At 35.7% G+C, this 16,969-nt stretch overlaps 1 protein-coding gene across 2 annotated transcripts in view; it reads left to right on the plus strand.

Moving 5' to 3' along the window:
• arid3c (AT rich interactive domain 3C (BRIGHT-like)) overlaps nt 1-16,969 on the plus strand; it is a 176,424-nt gene that overhangs the window by 32,124 nt on the left and 127,331 nt on the right. The window contains exons 3-4 of one of the 2 annotated variants that reach the window (XM_069187159.1): nt 8,974-9,029; nt 9,777-10,463. In XM_069187159.1, coding sequence (XP_069043260.1) covers nt 8,991-9,029; nt 9,777-10,463 — 726 coding nt within the window. In that variant the 5' untranslated portion in view covers nt 8,974-8,990. Of the gene's footprint in view, nt 1-8,765; nt 9,030-9,776; nt 10,464-16,969 lie in introns of those variants that run through there. The other variant, XM_069187158.1, reaches the window with a different exon arrangement.

Below are 16,969 nucleotides of genomic sequence, written 5' to 3' on the forward strand. Positions count from 1 at the left end.
AAATTCTCCAACCCTGAATCCACATTGCATTAAGGAGCTTTAACACATGAATTAGTCACATTGATTTCCCAACCGCACCTTTGATCTCACCCATTGCATTTAACGTTTGGGTATCGCTAGAACGTCTGCATTTGCAGTAGCGTCTACCTTAAATATTTCTACCTACTGTAGGAGGCGTGCAATAAACTTTTCCTAAATAACTTTAACCATCAGCAGTTCTTTTGTCTTTTAAAGTAAAGAGACAAGATAGTTTAGTTAAATAGTTACTACTATTCACTACTTAATGTATACATAAAAGCACCTCAATTTTTATGTAATGCAGAATGAGTAAAAATGCTCCTCAGTTTTCATCTGCATGTACTGTATTACGCTTTTGCCAGTTTAATACAGTGTCACCGTACACAATGGTTTATAGTCATTAATTTCTGGGGGACATACTGTATGTATCGGAAGAAACTGTATATCTGTGCTCATTTAGACAGCTCATTTACTAGAGAAAGGAGAGAGAGGTACAGTACTTTAAGTAGTGAAAGGGTATGAACAGCAGTGACCCATCTGGTTTGTTAACTCACAACCATCTAGTTTTGAGTCCAGAGCTAACCGCTCCTGTCAGCATCAGGTTATTCAGAATAGAAAATGGCATATCACACCTAAATTATAGTCCTATGAGACCTTTCTTTAAAGTGAATGCCTCAGGCTGTTATTAGTTTATTAAATGACGTACTGTCTCGGTACATCATTGTTCATTTCACAAAAGGGTCATAAGGTTTGAATACAAGTTTTCGTTTGGGTCCTATAGGGCAGAGACAGAAAGTAGCTGAGTTCTGGCGATGACAAGGAGAGCATGTTCTCTCTACACAGTCAAAGTAAAAGATATGTAAAATAATAAAAAAAATCAATTAAAATGTAAAATTTAAAGTAACCTAAAATTATTCTGAGTTATCTCTGGAATACAGTACCACACCAGGAAAGCTCTTGCCATTCATTGAAGAATTTACCCTCTTCCTACCTAATGCATAAAGAAGTGATATCTATCAGTCATAATGTTTAATTAGACAATATGGAGACAGCATCAGAAATATATATTTTTTAATCTAACTATAAATTTGTGGTTTGGAGTTCTGTACAATAACAAAGACTATGATGTAAGACTGCAAGGTTAAACTTGCCTGTGTAGTGTTACTCAAGGCCCACCCATGCTGTAAAACCCAGCTACACCCTTAGGAGATATTGTAGCTTTTAAAAGAGGGACTTCACCCAGTTCTACTGCAACCTTTTGACCTTCTCTTTGCAAGACCCTTATGGAATCATAGAAGATCGGGAGTGTTACAGAGAAATAAGAATTTGCTTAACTTCATATGGGATGAGAACATTTAAAGTTGTAAAGGTTTTTATGGGTCAAAGGTAGTCACTGGAGAGATATTATACCTGAAGAATGAGAAGAAGAAAGATCCCGGCATAATAAAATCTACTTGTGGAATGTGTCAGAGTTTCAGAACAGGTCTGACTAATTTAGGAATTCTTAACAATCATCCCTGCTGAATCCTACTTATCAAACAGAAGGACTGAAGAAATATGAGTGACCTCTTAAGATGCAGACAGGATGCTCTTTCAAGGAGCTGACCCTATTTAGAGAAGACTGGATAATTAATTAGGAAAGAGATTGAAACTTGGTACCTGCCTGGCTAATATAACTTAAGCAAAGCGAGTCACTGGTGAAATGAAATGAGTGGTCTCAACAAAATCCACCCATACCCCTTTCCCCTCTAACCCTAACCCTCATAATCTGGAAAAACAATAACATCTCAGCACAGGGTCTCTCAATGCAGCCTCATGACAGGGTGGCAAAGACTGATAGGTGTGGAGACTGAAGGCAGTTCCTGTATTGTCAGTCCCTGAACATTTGAGATAAGGTGATTGAGGTGGGACATGGAGGCCACCTGTGTGATGGAGAAAAAATCCCCAGTATCGGGCCGCGTTTGGAACGAGTTTGGTGCATTCACGGACATTTTGAAAAGTATTCCAGTTCTTTTCATTTATGTGTATTTTGATTTTTTTTAACTGAAACACAATTATAACAAATGCACAATCTATAGCACTGGGGAATTTCCTTTCCTTTAATGGGCAACATATCCAGAACACAATGGAACATTTTTATTTTAAAGCTTTTCATAAAGAAAATAATTTGAAATTAACACTACAGACAAAAGGCATAGAATGATTTCAAAATAAATTAAAAAAAATAGATTTTGATGTTTGATTGGTCACATTTTTTTATTTTTAATTGAGTCATATTTATTCTGTGAGCAAAAGCAGAGATGATTAATTTATAGTATTACCCATTCTGTAAATTGAGTTTATTTAATCAAATATTCAGCATAACTCAATGGAGATAAAATATGTCTGACATGGATATCATCTCACATTCTCTAGATTTAAATGCTATTTAGTAATATAATAATAGCACATATATAAAGTATATAGGGGAGAGTACAATACTCATCCTTCTTTATTGTTATTTATTCTCTTCCGTCTTTACTATTACTCTTCCTTCTTTATTGTTAACCCTACATTTGCTTATAACAGATAATTGTAAGAAATTATGGTATCAGTCTAATTGCAATGGTGTCTTAATGAATCCTACAAAGGCTGCATAGTGTGTGTACTGCTGCTGAGCATTTTAGAAAAGTTTTCAGTTTAATGCCTGTATAGAATTTAAAACAAACTAACATTGTGGTAAGAGGGCCCAGTATATTTATATACTGTACAAGTACATTTGGATAAACTGAAGAAGGCTCCTATCATTGCCTATCATTTACTTGGCAGTTTTGATTTGGTTTTACTGTACTGTATATATGTCTGATTTATTAAGTGTTTCTTGCATCTAGAATATAGTTTTAGAGTGTGCAAGAGAAGCGAAAATAAATATATTTGCAACAGAAAGAAAATATTTTTACAATTGAGTCTTTTTTAGTAAGCATTTCAGATACAGTAAAGCAGAAATGTCTTCTTGTCTTTTAACCATGACCACCTGGTGGCACTATGTCTAAATCCATGAAACTTAAATAGTGTTTTCTTTTGTGGACTTGTGAAAAGCTTTCTCAAGTTCCTTAAATAATTATTCAACAAAACAATTAAACTCAAGTCTCACTTAAGTAATTCTTTAAGATCTGAATTTGTGCCACTTGTACATATAATTCAAGAGGATTATTAGTAGGGATTGATTAATGCTCCCATTGCACTGTTCCAATATAAAAAACACCAGATCTTTAAATGTGAGTTATTGGGGTCAGCAGTTAATAGGTCATTTCTTTGTGACTACACTGCTTTTAAAGATGGGAAGTTCAGAAATGTTACAGTAAAGTGAGGATTATACCACTCAGTGAATTAGCACCGTGTAACTGCTTGAGACATTTTTTATGACTAGTCAACAATAATGATCTTTGTCTTTACATGGCAGTGAGATTTTCTGGCGGCTTATAGTTAAGGTGACAATTCTATATTAAAGTTGCAGGCTCAGAGCCATTATATTTGTCCACTGTATGGTGAACTGGTACAGCTGAGCAATGATATGGAAAATAGTTAAATAACAACAGTTTCATAAGCCCTTCATCCTCCTTACATACACAAAAATAATTTGTTGCTTGAAAGGACATACAATTATCACAGAAAATTAGCAGGATCTAATGATTGATTTGCGATGTTGCAGCAACGTGTGCTCACATTAGATTAGGAGGTTTTGCCTATAGGTTCCTGTGTCCTGGATGGATCCTCACACAGATAAGGTTCCTTGAAGGGAAAACCTCCAAAGCAAGGAGAGACAAAATTGCCTGCCCCCAGAGGAACAACCCATTTACAAAATTGGATAAGGGACAGTGGAGAAATACGGTAACTAGATGAATTTCCTGGCTTGAATTTAGAGGACATTGGTTTGTTTGCTTTCTTGTATTATTTACATGCTTCAAGTGGAATAAAATAACGTCTATAAAAATGCATTACTATATAGGCAAATTATTAAAACCAGAATCGATTACTGTATTTGATATGTATCAAAATGGATAACAATGGTTATGTCAAGGAAACAATGTGACTTTGCTATTGTTGAATACTGTAAGTATAAAAGATTGTCCTTTAGAAAACCATCGTCTTAAAATTAAGAGTATTATACGCATGAACACAAGAAAGAATTAATACACTGTGCATTAAATTTAACATTCTATGCAATTGTTCTCAAAGCAGAAGTTACAATTCCCTGTTATTGCCATGTTGTTTTCCTGAGACATGAATGACTAGTGTCATCAAGGAAAAAAAGAGTCATCTATTATTTATTGAAGAATATAAGATCCTTCAGAAATAAAACAGATTAAAATATTTACTCGTATTTACTAACATGGAAGATTAGGGTAAGCGTTTTGATTCCTGTAATAATAAAACCTGCCGTCTTTGCTGGAGTATTGCAAAATCAGCCCATGTTTTTCAATAACTTGATCTCTGATGGCTCTCCAGATACTGAATTTAAAAATGACAGTTTCTTCAAAAGTTGATTGTGGCAATAATAATTTCAGTTCAGAATTTCAGCTTTAAAATGTCAGTTTTCAGCTTCAAACTGGGGATGCTAGCACAACTGAACTTTCTCTGAAAACTGAAAGTTCTCTGCAAAAAGAATATTAAGGAATTGAAAATCCTTATGAATTCCTGGATGAAAGTGAGAACAGGATTTGACATTTAAGCTTATCATAACAACAAAAACATAGACTTTAATTTGGGACCTGTAACTTCAGATGGTCAGATGTGTAACTGTCATGATGGTCTTCAACCATGACTCATGGTTGCAGATGACCGATTGATGGTCCTCACAAGGAGATAAAACCTCTCATTAACTGTTGCAAGAGCTGTGTTAGGACTTCATAAACTTCCATAGAAAATCTGTTTAATCACAATTAGAAATTTGAAAAGGGATAGTGGTTGTAATGTGCTTTGCCTTTGCATTGGTCTATCATCTCGTTCAGGATGTATCTTGTTGCTTGCTGTAACAGTTACTCTACTGTAGAAATACAACATTATTTACAAGTGTTATCAATACAAACAATACAAATTACTCTATTACACTATTACAGTGTTGTTGTTGTTGTTGTTGTTGTTGTTGTCGTTGTTGTTACAATATACAGTACTATACCATACTTTAATAATAAGAGCAGAACGTAAGCCTTAAGCATCACAGAACACTTTTCATAACAGGACATACAGTATTCATGACATGACATATAAAAGAAGATATTACTCATGCACATAATATTAAGTTGTACAAAACTGCGAAGGATGTTTTTAGATAATGTCAGATTTATACAAGTTGGGGAGCACTGTATCTATAATCCCAAACATCAGAAAGCCTGATTTCCTTTTTTCCTCAAGGCTCCTCAAAGGAATCATTTCACTGTCTGGAAGAACCAAGCAAGTACTGGTCAAGTGGGAGCATCCCAGTTTTTGACTCGAGGTGCACAAACTGTTTTTTGAGAATTCACATCCTTCTTTTGAGTCTCAAAAAGCAGTCTTCTTTGATCCATGTCAATCATATCTTTCACAATGCATCCTTGCATATGTGCTTGATGATCACTGACTTTTATTTCATATAAAATTGATATAAAACCTTATGGTTTCTTAATAGCAAGACCATAACATTTTTGTTTTTCACAGTGTTCTAGCATAACTAATTGAGAATGCATGTCTGTCTTGATTAATTTCTGTCTTTTCATTTCACAAGTTCTTCCCTTTTTTCATTAATCATACTGACAATTTGGTAGACTGTTCCAAAGTCAAGGTCTTTCATTTATTTAAAGAAAACATTTTTCTTTTTCTTTCAGTCTTATTTTTACTTTGACTTTCACCAATTCTAGAACTGAAATTACAGCCCCATGATGTTCCTTCTTGTGTGATATAAATGCTAAGAGATATCAGCTTTTTACTTATCATATCAAATCACTTTTTATTACCCTTACTTCCATTCATTTTATGGCCGTGGTAATTCACATCCTTAGATGTGTTAAGATTGCTTTCATTATGTAACTTTTAACCTTGTTACATGGCTAATAAATAGCATATGAATTTATTACCTCATTGAAAATCTTTAATTTTGTTTAATGTGCTGCAGGATTTACTTTTGGAGATTATGGTTTTGTATGCAGGTGTTGCGTATGAGGTCACCAGCTTGTTTGGAGGTATTTACAATGAAACCATCTAGTAATAAATTTAATCTAGTAATATCTTGTGACTGACGTAATGGATGTTCTACCTGATGTCTCTCGCCTTGCTTTCCTTCTGCTTCTTCAATATACAGGAATAAGGTTTGTGCATTTTGAAAACTTTTCAAAGTAACAATTGATTTACAGGGCATCAAAAAACCTCTGAAACAACTGGAAATACTAGCAGAACCTTTTTAAAAATATTTGTAATCATATAAAAAATAGTGATCTCACATTGATAACAGAAATCTGCTTTTATGCTGGTGTTACTTTTATGTCTCTCTATATAGTTCTCTTTATTTCTTTTTCAGCAAGAGGTATGTAGCCACTAAAAAGGGATGTAAGGTAAACTGTTATACTACACTATCATACAAAGAAATAAGACCAAAACAAATTACACTAAATGTATAAAGCATATGAGGCATTCAGTGATGATTTAAAACTCTGTTAATTATTTAGTTTCCATATGGCAGGGCCCTGGTGTCTGTGTTGCAGTTTTGTTTATGTCTAGTTTCAAACGGGTGGAATAATAAATAGCACACAGCACCACTAAATTTCTGTGGACCTGAAAAAAATACTATTAGTATTGATGATATGTCAACATTGAAGAAATCATTCCTGTAGCAGTCACCCATGTTTGTTGTGCTTTACTCATTAAGACACAGCTGCATTGATGCTTTATTCACACACCAGGTTTGTTTAGGCTGCGGTGAACAACAGCAGGTAAAATATTCCCTTACCTGCAGTAGCACACTCCCACAACATCCAAATGAAATTGGTTCCTTTTTGAGAAATCACCAATCATACAGCCAGCAATAATCAAGTTGCCTGAATGAGGGTTAGATTCCCCTGGTATTTGTCACCCATTTTATGATAACTGTTTCAAATGGGAATTTATTACAAGTATGATCTGAGAGTCTGACAGTGATGAAAGACGGCATAGACTTAATCAATGGTTTATATATTATAATTTATCATTTAGACTTTTGTGGGTTTTCTATAGTAATACTTTTAATTATACAGTACTTTGCACACAAAATGGATCATAAGAGAGGAACTGGAATTTTACCAAAAACATAACTGATACTCCGTTTCTTTCACTGTGAGTTGCACAAGTGAAAACTCTTACAGTTTTCTAATGTACATTAATTTTGACTTGATTTTGCACTAATCAGACAAAAACATATCCTGAAGAGCTTAAATTCAGCAATTATAGATCACTGTTAAAACATCAATTTATAAATGCTTCAAACTTTTTAGTTTTGACCACTTAAACAGCTGACGTGTCCCAGTAAGTATTTTAAGGATCATTTTAAATGAAACTGCCAACTTTGTAGTACAGTATATGGCTCAAGGACGACTGTTGGCCATTCCTGTAGCCAGCTAGCTTACTAAATGGAAGAAACCTCACTCTAAGTCTTTACAAATTTACAAATTGCTAATTTAAGTATGATATATATACTGTAATCTGTAGGATGGTAGCTCTCCGAAACCCCTACTCTAGAGGGAAGAGGTTAACTTTCCTCATGTATTAATGCATACTTCACAAAATAGCTTAATGGTCAGGTGTTGGATTTTTCTCTTCACAAAAACAATATAAAGCAGCATCATACTATGAACAGTTTAGTGTCTATAGTAAAATCACTACTTGCACAGCAGGTCTTTGGAATCTTCATCATACAAATTCTGAACTGTAATATTGTTGTTTTCATTACACTGAGACATACAAAAGGGCACAATTTATTTGTAAAGGAACAAATGTTCTTATCCTCAAATAATTCCTTGGAATTCCTTGGAACAACTGTACATACAAAAAGAAAGGAAAAGGAACATTATTCACTTGATCAAGACCCTCGGGATTCAGTTCAGTGTAAAAACAAAATTATAAGAAAGTCCTTCCATGTACTAAAGGTTTTAGTTTTAGTTAGTTTGGAGACTGATGAGTATTGATGTAGTGTATTTATTTGTTTTTATGAGTTAGTGCTTTGGTGATTGTCTGTAAGGTTTGCTAAATTAGCTGAAGAAAACTTTGTGAACTCTTATATTAATAATTATGACCAGTCCGATGCGAGTTGATACTCCTGCGAGTAGTCAGTCACATCTGATTAATCTGTTTAAATTAATTTTCTCTTGTGAAGGTGATAGGTGTTATAAGATTATTCTCCAGTATTTAGTAAAATTGATTGCTTGACTAAATATATGCCGGTATACTGTACATGTTGGCAAGCATTTACCTTACCTCTAATACACTTTCATCAAAATCTCACCTACGTTTTCGTTTGTAATTTCGTAATTTATTTGTGCATGCTTACTTAATCTAAAATTAATTCGATCAGGGGTTCCATAAAATAATTTCGTATAGAACATTTCAAAGTAACAAGACCCTCCCCTGTCATTACTAAGCTATCGGATACTGTATTCTTCTATCCGAGCTCCCTCTTTCTGGTTGTTAAACTGTATTTCCCTGGCTGTCAGTAGACCCTGCCCTCTCTATTTATCACTCTATTGACGTGTTGTTAGCAAATGTGAGCAGAAGGGCTGATCTCTCGCTGAAGAGGTCATTCTGGCTTTGACTACCACTTGTTGCCAAAACCTTCGGGGCTTCAAGAATCACCACATATTCAGATTGCAAACAATTTATTCGACTGGTCTCAATGTACAAAAGGGAATACACTCGCATCTAACTTTCCCCCCCGAAAGGAAAACTATCATACTATTTAATATTGCGTTTCAGACACCGGCAGAAGAAGCATGGTTGATAACACCAGCATTGCAACAAAATCTGCTTTGGTAAGCATTTTGTTTAGATTTTATGCTTTTATACCTTCATTACGAATTAAATAAAAATGTAGACTATCGAGTGTTACAATATTATGTATTTTTGCATACTCGTGATAAAGTTTCATACACCGGCTTAAATCGTTTCAAGTAAAATACGCAAATATATCTCCTAATATTTTAAAGTTTGGAATGTATTTAATTGATCTTTATTAAACGAACCACATGGCGTTAAACAACATTCACTGTACGTTGACAAAAACGCCAATTATTCTTGTAATGCAAAAATGCCAAATGTTACTTGTTTATTAATCATATTGCCACACTACAAACAACATTATTAATGCTGTTTTCTGAGTGTAAGACGATATCAAAACTTCTAAAAAAGTTTTTAAAGAAGCTATTAGGGTATCAGCGTAATAGTTTAGGTCAAGCGGCTCTACAGTATGTAGTTACTAAAATCACTACCTGTTGGGAAAATATCACGGACATAATCAGATATAATTTCATCATGTGATTATCAGTTGTTTTAGGAAAAAACAAAAGACTAAAACGAGACAATGACAACAATGACCATAGTGAAATATTTCCGTTTAGAGCATGTCTTTTTCCGGCGCTCTATTCATTGCTTCCAGAGCTCTTCTTTAAGGGCTTTTCCACTCTTTAGTTTTTTTTCTTTTTTTTTCCACAAGCCACTTAAAGGTAGTCTTCAACTACCCTCGATTCAGATCTGATCTCTTGTCTTTTCGCCCTGTCTAGCAAGCTGCTTTCTCTTCAGCGAACACCCTTCCCCTGTTGGTATCTACTGCCTCTGCTCACAGCCACTTCTCCGGCTCGCAGTCTCATCAGCCCAGCGGCGGCATGAAGCTGGAGGCGGTCATGGAAAATCTCCAGCGGCAGCAAGCAGCACGACTAGCGCTGGAAGAGAAGCTCCGGCAAGCAGAGAAGGAAAAAGAGATAAGATCCATGGTGGAGACACAGATCCAACAACAGCAAGCCATAGCTTTCCGTCACTACCAGGCAGCAGTCCGTGGCTCATTCGCCGCAGGACTACCTGATCCTTGCTCGGCTTCAAGCACAGCAGAGCGACCGCAGCCCCACCATGCAGTGCAGAGGCAGGCAGACCCGGCTGAAGACTCGGATATGGACGATGAACTGGAGGGTGATCGCGGGATGGAAGATGAAGATCGGGACCTAGAAGAAGATGAACTGGAAGATGAAGGTGTCGTGGATGAAGACATGGAAGGGGACTTGACTCACTTTCAGCCTCTCCACCCGATACAAGCAGCACCGGGACAGTCACCGAAGGCAGCCGCAGCGCATACGCTGTCCAGAGTCGGACAGTCTCAGTATCCCACTCCGGGACAGTCTGAATCTCCCGGTGGACTGTCACAGCAGGGACAATCACAGCACCACGAATGGACTTACGAGGAACAGTTCAAACAGGTAAGGCTAACCTCATTCATCAACACTGACTAGGGGAAGTTTAAAACAGCTTTCTATCGGTGTCGAGGGTCTGTAATTTTCCAAACATACAGTACTGTATATACTGTAGATGTCTGTAATACATATTATTTTGTAGCATGTGTAGCTGTGTTGAGTAGATTCGTACACGCTTCATACATTATTACAATGAGTAGGCCAGCTGCTCTCGCTGGAGCTGTGGAAGAATTTGTGAACTTGTGAATTTGGGTAGCGCCTTATGGTTACAGTACACTGAATTACTTAGATCTCCGGATTCACAGGAAGAACGATCACCTTCGACTTGCGAGGGTTACCAGGACAGAGAGAGGCATGCGTGTTCTGTACTTCGCTGTTTTCTTCACATTTTGGTCTTAGGACTTTAAATAAGTTAAGGAGGTTGTATCTTTCTATTTGCATTATTTCCAATACTCGGGTTATAAAATAGTAAAACTTTAATACAGTATAATCTAGTTTAGCCAAGGTCACAAGATAGCACTAAGCCTATTTGCCAATAAAGTTGGTGCACAAAAGAAAACTTGAGAGTTGCTGTTTCAAAATGCATACTGTCATGCAAATTGTTATTTAATTATTGTCCAATGAGAAAGCGCGCACGATAACTTTACAATGGTGAAATATGAGCTAGCTATAGTTATTTGTTTTAATTTCCTATCAAATATAGCTAGTCACACTATAATAAAATACAATTAATTTACCTTTAACCATGCTTTTTTATTAATTGTACCCTTGGATACACCAGAAATGATGACGTCTGCCCCTCAGTGGCCTCATGAAATGTGGAACAAGCAGTGATGCGTTAAACGTGTACGTGTATTTCTTGACATAATTTATTTTGTAGATGGTGCGCAATTTATATTCATATTTGTTTTAAAAAGACACACAACAACGTAATAAAACGCGTTTGACATTTGTTATGAGCCAGAACATATCGTCATGTACATCTGAATAGGTTAATGTGTTGACACGGAACATTTCACATTTATTTGTACACCTACGCGAAGACGTAGTTTTAAATTCAGCGTTGAATAGTTTTTGTCTGTTGTAAATTGTTTGCATATGTTAGTTTCAATCAACATAGGTTTTAGCCTTGTGCTTCATACAAAGCCTCCAGGACAAGTAATTGTGCAGATTAACTGGTTGTATATCCCGGATTAAATTGAATTGGGTTATTAATGACATTTCTTATTTCAGGAGGCGATAAAATGCAGCCAACACTTTCTGAAATGTCTGGCTTGATCCGTTCAATGCATGGCAGACTGATATTTTCATTTTCAGATTTCGGGTATATGTTATTATACACTCTTCACATTACACCATATGTAATAGAAATCGAATTATTTACATTAATTATTACAATTTTTGATCCTTTTAAAATGTGTTATTTCAAGATTGTATAATCTAATAGGTATCATGTTTTTGTGTTCTTTGCTGTGTATGTTCGTCTTTCCTCGGATAAACATCCTGATTATTACATTTAGAGATACACTTGTTCTTACATAAGTAGCAAATATGCAAAGACTCGATTATTTATTAGATGTAGTTTAGATGCATTATTACATGCAATAATTAGAATCTAGTAGCCAGTAGTGCTTAATGTGCTTAAAGGCCATGGGAAAAAACAACAATAAACTAGACATGAGGCTGCTACATCAATGCCTTCGAGTTTTTCAACAACACAAAATCCTTACTGCTCTTGTACATATTGTTGTAAATATTGATCTAATATTTGATTTTAATGTATTGATGATAGAGGGCACAAATGGCAGAATAATAATCTCTTCTGTGTAATTTTACCGCAACTACATCGGACTGCTGACCTCAGCGGTTTATATTTTAAATATATTATTTAAATCAAGATTTTTTTACGAAATACATTTTTTCTTCTTAATAAAGTATCGAGCTGTTAGAAAGGTGGGGGTTCTTTATGTTAGACATCGGCTTACAAAGCACCACACTTTACTTGATTGCAAGTCTGCATTTAAAAGTTTTGACCCGATGAAAATTATGAAAACATAAGCCTAAAACATTCACAACTATTTGTTAATAAACATTATCTGTGGATAATACAGGATAATGCAATTTATCGTGTTTAACGGAAATATTAAGTGATCATTCTGTCATGGAAACTACAACATAAACTTGGTTATTTGGTGCTATTTGGAATATATTTCCTGATGGTTTTCTTAACGTACTGTACGTTTTTGATTGATGGTATCTTTTTATTATTCAAATGCAAAATAATTTTAAATTACTTTCATCTAGGATCTTTTTAAGATTGCTATAAAACTGTATAAATATCTGTACAATACTGTACATTTTGATATCTAAGCGAATACTGTATTATCTTTATTTACAGTACATTGGAGTATAAAATACTGAAATACTGAAGCCAATTATTTAAGATTTGGAACCAGCTGTTTACTAAAGCATGACAATCATATTAACTTTGTTATTTTGCAATTGTACAGTTGAAATGCTCAAAGACATAAAAAGAGAGTCTAGGATAAATATTGGTTTGGCAGACGGAATGGCGCCAGTTGCCTAAGTATGTTTTAAAGTTGCAGAACTAAACCACATTTAAAGGCAATAAATTAAACACTGGAAATAGAAACAAGATGTGGCTTTATATGAAAATATTAAACCATCCTTGAACTGTCAATAACTTTATTGAAATTAATGGTCACAAATGAACTTGTATGTTCTGTAGTGAATTTGTACAGAACATAAAGCTATCTGTAAACACATGTATTCTTAAACCATGTTTAGTATTAATCATCCATTTCCTGGAGCAAAACAAGCTATATAAAAAAAATTAAAATGAATTTTATTCATGGTTTAAATGTATGAAATCAAAATAACCAATCTCCAAATTATATTACCATATTACGTTATCACTTATAATGTGCACTATAGTCTGTTTGAATCTTTAGGGTCTCAATTCTCAATACAGTGCAACTTTAAGATACGCTTAAAAAAACTATAAATGCAATACATTTCTAAAGTTAAACTCTGAATCTTCAGCATATACTGCAAAGTTATATACATATACAGCAAAATTAAAGTTTGGCAACATTAATTATTTTCTTTTTGAGACTTCTGGATAAATGTTTTGTTGTATTTCGAGAAATAAAAAACATTAATCCAATGAAAAAAAGTAGCACCCAAGCACACTTGGGTGATGTTCCAGACAAATAATACATACAGTATTTTAAAGGACTGGGATTGAAAACCTTCCATTTTTAATATTGGAAGGCAATACTCCCATTTATTGAGAATAAAAGGAGCTGAAGCGATTTGAGTTTTGGGTTATCTTGTGTGGTCTGGGGGATTTTATTACAGATGGGCTTTGTTTTGGTTGTAATTGTGCTGTCACAGAAAAGGAAGACGTGGGGAATTGGCAAAGGTGCAGGGGATTGGGCCTGGTGATATTCCAGTCTGGCTGCCACCCAAAAATACAGGGATCTCCCTCTCTGACTGAGTGAGTAGGCAGGCAGCCAAACTGTTACAAAGCAGAAACAAATCACACAGCAGCACAGGCAGATGCTACAGCTGTACAGTAGGAAACAAAAGCCCAATGGGCAGCGATTTAATAGCTGTTATCCTTTTATTTCCTGGCGCACAAATTACTTTAAACAATACAAACTCTTGAAAGCGTTCTGTAATCATACAGCACAAGATAAATCAGGTTAATGGGACAAGAGCCTATGCAACATAACTGTTTTGCTTCGGAAATACTCACGTATGTGTATACTGTATATCTCAAAACCTCGAAGCAGACATTTTTGTCAATCAGATCTGCAGGTCAGTTTGCAGTTTAGGTTGAAACATATTAAACATTGCTAAATGTAATCCTGACCATTTCGAGTGAACATAGTTTAGTTTTCAAATTGCACTTGATTGTTTTGTCTCTTTGATGCCCTTGTTATTGTAAAGAGCATTGTCTAGGCTTACACTGAAATGTGCACTGTGACATAAACGTGTTTTCAATCTCTTATCTGCATAGTAATGCTAGAGAGAACAGTTTGCTAGGCTCTGACATTGCTTTGTTTTAGCAGAAAGACAGTTGGTGTCAGTGGATTTTAATTTAAGTACTGATCAGGCAGCACATAATGCAAACTATGGGAATTCATTTGTCCCCTACACAGCACCTGTCTTCATAATAAACACAAAATAATACTGACAGTTCCATAGAGGCCTGAGATAAATCCCATTTTAATCACCCCTTTGGATAACATATCAACTGTTCCAATGAAATTGTATTTATGTTTTCTCCCCATGGAAAGTAATCCCCTTTTCATTGGTATCAGTTCTTCCTGGACATTTGTCTGGGGATTGAATTTGAGCACTCTGCTGCTCTCCTGCTCTTGCAGCAGTGTTTTGCAAACATGAAAACGCACAGAATGACTTTTTCCCATAACAAGTCATTTACTTAGGAACTGACGTGGGGGATGGGTACAGTGTTCCAATGCATGGTTTCACTCAAGAAACCTCAATTAAGCAATTCCACTTTTTTTTCTTCTTCCCTAGCTAAAATAATCTTTCCATTTCAAACAAAGTCTAAAATTATTAGGAAAGGGCTATACATCATCTTTTGCTAATGTCATAACAGAGCTGCATTGTACAAACAAGAAGTAATAACGGTGCCTGATGTTTTGTGTGAATGCTGTGGGAGCGGTGTGGCTTTGCTTATTATCAATGATGTTTCAAAATAAGTTGCAGTGTGGTAATCTGTGTTTAAAATGCTCACAATAAAATAGGCGTTGCTAAAGAAGGAGGAAATGAAGCAACTGTAAAACCTTGGAAGAGAGTTACTATGGCCAACACCAGGAAAGTAAAGAATGTTGTGGTCAAACACGTTTTGCATTCAGACTGGATCCAAATATCTTGTTTCATTGCAAGGCCACTCCTTTCCTTAGGGCCTGATCTGGTTCATGAACTAAAGGTTAAAGTGTGCTACTTTGAATGAAAAAAATATTTTCTGTACATAGGACACAGTTTCACAAACAGAAGCTTTAAAAAACGATTAAGGGACTGATATGCAGAGATATTTTTAAAGGTCTATTTAGAGAGGGCTCAAATGACCCCCACCTCCTCAATTTATGTTCCCGAACCCGTCAATGAATTAAAAGTCCTCCCAGCACTTTGAAATGGACACTTGTTCCTGTGGACTTCACTTTTCTAATTCTAAATATTTTTTCTCTTAATGTGAGAGTTTTGCAGGGTTATTTTTCCCTTTCACTCCCCGATCATGCAGTTTGGGTGTATGTTTCGCTTGAGATCCATTAAGTCACACAGCATGGAGTCCGATGAAGCTAAAACATATGCATGAAGTAAATTCTCCATATGGCAGGGAGCTTGATTTCAGTCAGCATCAGGGGGCTTAGTGGAGTCTATATAGGCGTTTGACAGCTGCACTTCAGTTTTAGCTCTGCTTTGGTATTAGAAGAATTTAATAGCATGCTGAATTCTATCACCATGCTACTACTTTTATTAGTGGTGCTACAGTGCCAGCTCAAATTGTAGCTATGAAAGATGGGCAAAGTGGTGAATGTGGAGGTGGGGGTTGGAGAGTGTCAGGGTATTAAATTTTAATGCTGTGTTTGCTGAAGCTTCACTCTTCACTTGAGCTGTGCTGGAGAAAGTATGCCAAGAACGTTCTCCATAACTCAAGCAAGAACTGGTAATAAACTGGCTATGTGGAACAGCACAATACACTATTCACTATTCAAGGGGCATGTTTTCTCTACAAATGACTCTTTTTCATTAAGGCAGTGGTAGGCTAACTTGTTTAAACACTGTCCCTGATGTGGGTGTTAAATTTTAATTACGTTGCCCTGGAATTTTTGCAGCTGCCTGCAAAAGTGGCTTTATTCGCAACGTCTGACCAGTTGGCAGATTATAACATTACAGACTATGTTTTTTTCTCTGTCGTTCGCAGGATCTGCTGTTATGCATTATTCCTGAAGAACATTAAAATAATACTTTATTTTGGCCCTCCCACCTTATTGCTTCTCATTGGAATTACAACAGATTGGTTTTACCACCATGGGTCATTTGCAGATACAATTTACTTAGACCAGCACAGCTGAGACTTCTCAAATCATTTTCTGGGGGTCCCCAGGGGGATACCACTTGGAGCAGTCAGGTAGAAGAATGAAAAGTTATTTGACACAGCTCATACAGTGCATGACTGGTTAAGCTGTTTTAAAGCTAGGGATTTCAGTTCCTGGTACAAATAATCTACCTGTGCTTAATATTGAGTGGTAAATCTGTATTCTTATTAAAATATTGGACTGGTATGAAGCAGTTTTCCCACAAGGGACACTGTTTAAGCTAATACAGTGTGTGCACATCACGTGTTTAGTCAACTAGAAAGAGCTGAAAAGCATTGCATTTTAGGCCTGAATTCACTCATTCAACAGTCTAACATTAGACTAACACAACCTGTAAAAGAAAACAGAGCAGCAGTG

The sequence above is a fragment of the Lepisosteus oculatus genome, chromosome 3 (genome assembly GCF_040954835.1).
Source record: "Lepisosteus oculatus isolate fLepOcu1 chromosome 3, fLepOcu1.hap2, whole genome shotgun sequence".
Classification (NCBI taxonomy): Eukaryota; Metazoa; Chordata; class Actinopteri; order Semionotiformes; family Lepisosteidae; genus Lepisosteus; species Lepisosteus oculatus.